This window comes from Semicossyphus pulcher, unplaced genomic scaffold (genome assembly GCF_022749685.1).
Source record: "Semicossyphus pulcher isolate SPU_LCO1_2020_fin unplaced genomic scaffold, fSemPul1.0.p SCAF_19, whole genome shotgun sequence".
NCBI lineage: Eukaryota > Metazoa > Chordata > Actinopteri > Labriformes > Labridae > Semicossyphus > Semicossyphus pulcher.
In genome coordinates, this window is record NW_027211692.1 from 18,365,331 (window position 1) to 18,369,763 (window position 4,433).

The following is a 4,433-nucleotide window of genomic DNA, read 5'->3' on the forward strand; positions in this document are numbered from 1 at the left end:
GTATAGTGGAGCAGAGGTCAGCTGGTCTCAAGACAAAATGAAAGAGTAATCAGGAATATTATCCTGAGCATGTGATGGTTTGTGAGTGCACATGCTTGTTCTATGTGTGTGTGTGTGTGCCTTACTGAGTGTGTGAAATCACAATGAGATCACAGACTTTGTTAGAGGACGGCCCCTAAAACACCTCATGAGTAGGGGGAGAAGCGGAGACTTCTGGCTGGGTGTAAGAGAGAGCTGGAAGGAGGTTCTGTAGTGAGTTAGATGGTAGAATAGAGGATTAGCCTGTTTCAAAAACCTACAAGCTGTATTTATAGAAATAGAAATAGAACCAAGTGTGTGGATTTTTCTTTTGTCTTTAAGTCAACATTAGAAACCATCTCTGGATCAGATTTGGTTGACTGTGCAACCCCTTGTATGCTGCACAATCTTTGAGAGCATCAGATCGTGCATCTGACTGTGGTTGAGCCTGCACTTGCCCTGACTTTTCATCATGAGGATCCTGTGTGTATCTGTAGTTCTGCTGCAGCTCATTGGGACCTGCTTCTGCCAATTTCCTCGAGCTTGTGCAAACTCGGAGGGCCTAAGGACCAAGGTGTGTTGCCCTGTGTGGGAAGGTGACGGCTCAGCCTGTGGTGCCCTGACGGGCCGGGGTTTTTGCGCTGATGTGGTGGTCTCAGATGAGCCCCATGGGCCCCAGTACCCGCACAGGGGGATTGATGACAGAGAGCGCTGGCCTTTAGCTTTCTTCAACCGGACATGCCGCTGTGCTGGGAACTATGGAGGTTACAACTGTGGTGAATGCAGGTTTGGTTACTGGGGTTCGAACTGTGCTGAGTACAGGGTGTCAGTGCGCAGGAACATCCTCACCATGTCCACTGCTGAGCAACAGAAGTTTATTTCTTACCTGAACCTGGCCAAGAACACAATCAGCCAAGACTACGTCATCACCACAGCAACAAGGAAAGAGATGGGTGAAAATGGTGAGAACCCCATGTTCGCTAACATCAACACCTATGACCTGTTCGTCTGGATGCACTACTACGTGTCCCGGGACGCCCTTTTGGGAGGGCCAGGCAACGTGTGGAGTGACATTGACTTTGCTCATGAATCTGCAGCCTTTCTGCCCTGGCACAGAGTCTTCCTGCTTCACTGGGAGAATGAGATCAGAAAGCTGACAGGAGACTTTAACTTCACCATCCCATACTGGGACTGGAGGGACGCACAGACCTGCCAGGTGTGCACGGATGCTCTGATGGGCGGACGCAGCGCCTTCAATCCCAACCTGATCAGCCCTGCTTCAGTTTTCTCCTCGTGGAAGGTAAGAAAACTTGACTGAGTGTTGACTTGACTGTGAGGGAAAGAGTTTTGCAAGCTTTAGCATGTGTACATGTATGAGCAGATCTTACTTAAACATTATTAGCAGACTGAAAATTCCTTTCCCCGATAAGCAAACAATGGCTTGCTTCACAAGCAAGAACTAAGAGATTTGAATTCATCCTCAAGTGATCCAGCCCAGGGAAAATCCTACTTCAGAGGCTTTGCATCAACATCCCAGAAAATCCAGCTAAGACAGCAACTTTATTCCGAGTAACTGAGTGAAATCCATCACAAATTTGTAGAATTTTGTAGTTGAAATTCAACCAGCAATCAGTTTCCTTTTATCGTTCCTACGCAGACTATTAATCATGAAAGATTATGTAACAGAATATTATGTTGTCATTGTCAATTCTGATTTTAAGCAACTCCTTAACATTAAATAGATAAAAATATTCCTGTATTAGAGCTATCTCAGTAAACCTATGATGACGGATTTAAGTCTTCTTAAACCACAGTAGCTCACAAAATGTGTGCGTGTGTTTGTGCGTGCGTGTAGGTGATTTGCACCCAGCCAGAAGACTACAACAACCGAGAGGTACTGTGCGACGCTTCCGGGGAGGGTCCACTCTTGCGTAACCCAGGCAATCACGATCCGACCCGCGTGTCGCGAATCCCCACATCACGTGATGTGGACTTCACTGTGGGCCTCCCCCAGTATGAGTCGGGACCCATGGACCGTTTCGCCAATATGAGCTTTAGGAATGCACTGGAGGGTAGGAGACGAACACACACACTCCCACATACACATTTGCAATACTGTGAATTTATGCCTAATCAGATCTGGACTTACAGTAAATTTGAGCTTTTTCCTCCCCTCTTGCAGGTTTTGCCAGTCCAGAGACGGGCATGGCAGTGCAAGGCCAGAGCACCATGCACAACGCTTTGCACCTCTTCATGAACGGCACCATGTCCTCAGTCCAGGGGTCAGCCAATGACCCCATATTCCTGCTGCACCATGCTTTCATTGACAGGTATGATGATGATGATGATACACACACATGTCCACAAATGATTATGGTATTATGGTTACAATAAATAAAGTAAATAAACTCTTTTCTCCCCCTTACTTCTCTTCTCCAGCATCTTCGAGCGCTGGCTCAGGAGCCACCAGCCTGTCCGGAACATCTACCCATTTGCTAATGCCCCCATCGGCCACAATGACGGTTACAACATGGTGCCCTTCCTGCCGCTCTACAGAAACGGAGACTACTTCCTCTCCAACAAGGCTCTAGGATTTGAGTATGCCTACCTGTTGGACCCTGGTCTGTACAAACCAACATCATGTCCAGTTAATGAGCGTTTCTGTTTCTTATTATTTAAAGTAAACTGTCTCATCCTGTATGTATCATCACTACAGGACAGAGGTTCCTTCAGGAGTTCCTGACGCCGTACCTTGAGCAGGCGCAGAGGATCTGGCAGTGGCTCCTGGGGGCCGGGATGCTCGGAGCGCTACTCGCTGCAATAATTGCTGCAGTGATTGTTGTCATAAGGCGGAAGTGGAAACGAAACCAGAGGAGGAAGAGGGTGCCGAGCTTCGGAGAGAGACAGCCGCTCCTGCACAGCAGCTCAGATGACGGATCAGCTTCATACCAGAATACTCTGTAAAACACGCAGATAGTGTGGAAACAAACCATTAGGGACGCTTGGTATTTACCTGAAGAATGAATGAGATAAATTCTGGTATAAGACTTTGGTCCTTATTGATTTCCCTTAAAAAAATGTAAAGACATATATTTTAATTTGAAAATGCTAGAAGGAGGTACAGACAGGGAATCTATCTTTGAAATATGTAAAAAAAAATAAAATAAAAAAAACACTTATTTAAGGTTAGGGACCAAAAATGTAAGATTCCCCAAATACTATATACTTAGTACTTATCTAATATGATGTGTTGTGGATATTCCTTCCTTGGCAACTCTTTCTTGACTTTCCTCACTGGCCTGAAACTCAGATTCATATTACATAATTTATTATTTAAAAATATAAAACTCTCTTTATCTGTGATTCTATTAATAACACATACACTGTATATAAACACTGCAGAATAAAAAAAATCCACTGAATGAATCCAATGAAAAGTTGGAAGGAAAGCAAGTATTTAACATCGTTTGAAGTCCTGCCAGGGCGGCTGTACAGTAGATTTAGTGATTAGTCAGGGGGTAAAGTCACATTATTTGCATGTGCATAGTTAATAAATCAGTGTAAGCGCAAAATGAAAGAACATTAATGAGAAAAAATGCAATATTTTGTGATTTCAAGAGTAGCTGAGAACCAAACTGCTTTGTAGAGAAAATTAGAACATCAAGCATCTGTGAGAGACTGCAGAGTATTCAGCGTGTGCCCCTCTTTTGAATGTGTATAGAATTCCCTCATGTTAAATGGGTTACATGTCAGTGTCTTTATTCTTCTGCTGTTTTACAGATGTGACATCACTAAATCTCCAGCACACTCTCTTGTGTGTTAGCACTGGTGCTAAAGGATGACAGTGTACTGTAAAGCCTGTGATCTTTCTCAGGCAAATGTAGAATATCATGATGACATGAATGAATCAGTTTGTACATAATGCAATAAAATCAGACATGATCGAATACTTTCTGGTTACTTTGTTTTTTGCCCGTAGGCAGTGTTGGACATAATGTATTTCACATGTTTGGTAGAAGAATTCAGAACATAAAATATGTGGTAGGCAGGTTTTCTCTCGTGATCCACAGTCGACACTAGATGGCGTCAAAATGGGCGTGTCCTGTCAGTCCTTATGTTGAGAAGCAACTGTTAAATTTATAGCTACTTCACATTATCACTGATCATTTCTTTTAAAGTTTGGATATACTGTATAATGGCGATTTAATCAGTCGGTTTCAGAGTTTAGAGAGGGTTTGGTTAGCAGATAGCAGTACTAAAGAAGGTCTACCACTTAACAATCTGTCCTTTGTCAAAAAAACACTGTTTCTTTAATAGATGCTTTTGACTTTATGTTTGTAATAATGATGTAAATTGTGCCAGGATCGGACATAGTAAATATTTTTTCACCAACTGTGTAAGTATTCCAGATCTAA

The 4,433-nt window shown here is 43.4% G+C and overlaps 1 protein-coding gene across 1 annotated transcript; it reads left to right on the top strand.

Moving 5' to 3' along the window:
* Positions 1-490: 490 nt before the first annotated feature.
* On the top strand, positions 491-2,982 carry tyr (tyrosinase). The gene is made up of 5 exons (XM_069668378.1): positions 491-1,318; positions 1,874-2,090; positions 2,201-2,348; positions 2,458-2,639; positions 2,735-2,982. Exons 1-5 carry the CDS (start codon positions 491-493, stop codon positions 2,980-2,982), a joined length of 1,623 nt encoding a protein of 540 aa, XP_069524479.1.
* The last annotated feature ends 1,451 nt before the right edge of the window (positions 2,983-4,433 follow it).

Excerpts from the sequence above, each read along its gene's own strand:
- tyr (XM_069668378.1), top strand. The coding sequence starts at position 491 with ATGAGGATCCTGTGTGTATCTGTAGTTCTGCTGCAGCTCATTGGGACC. Across the intron at positions 1,319-1,873 it reads CAGTTTTCTCCTCGTGGAAG|GTGATTTGCACCCAGCCAGA; the intron begins GTAAGAAAACTT and ends GCGTGCGTGTAG. Across the intron at positions 2,640-2,734 it reads TGCCTACCTGTTGGACCCTG|GACAGAGGTTCCTTCAGGAG; the intron begins GTCTGTACAAAC and ends TCATCACTACAG.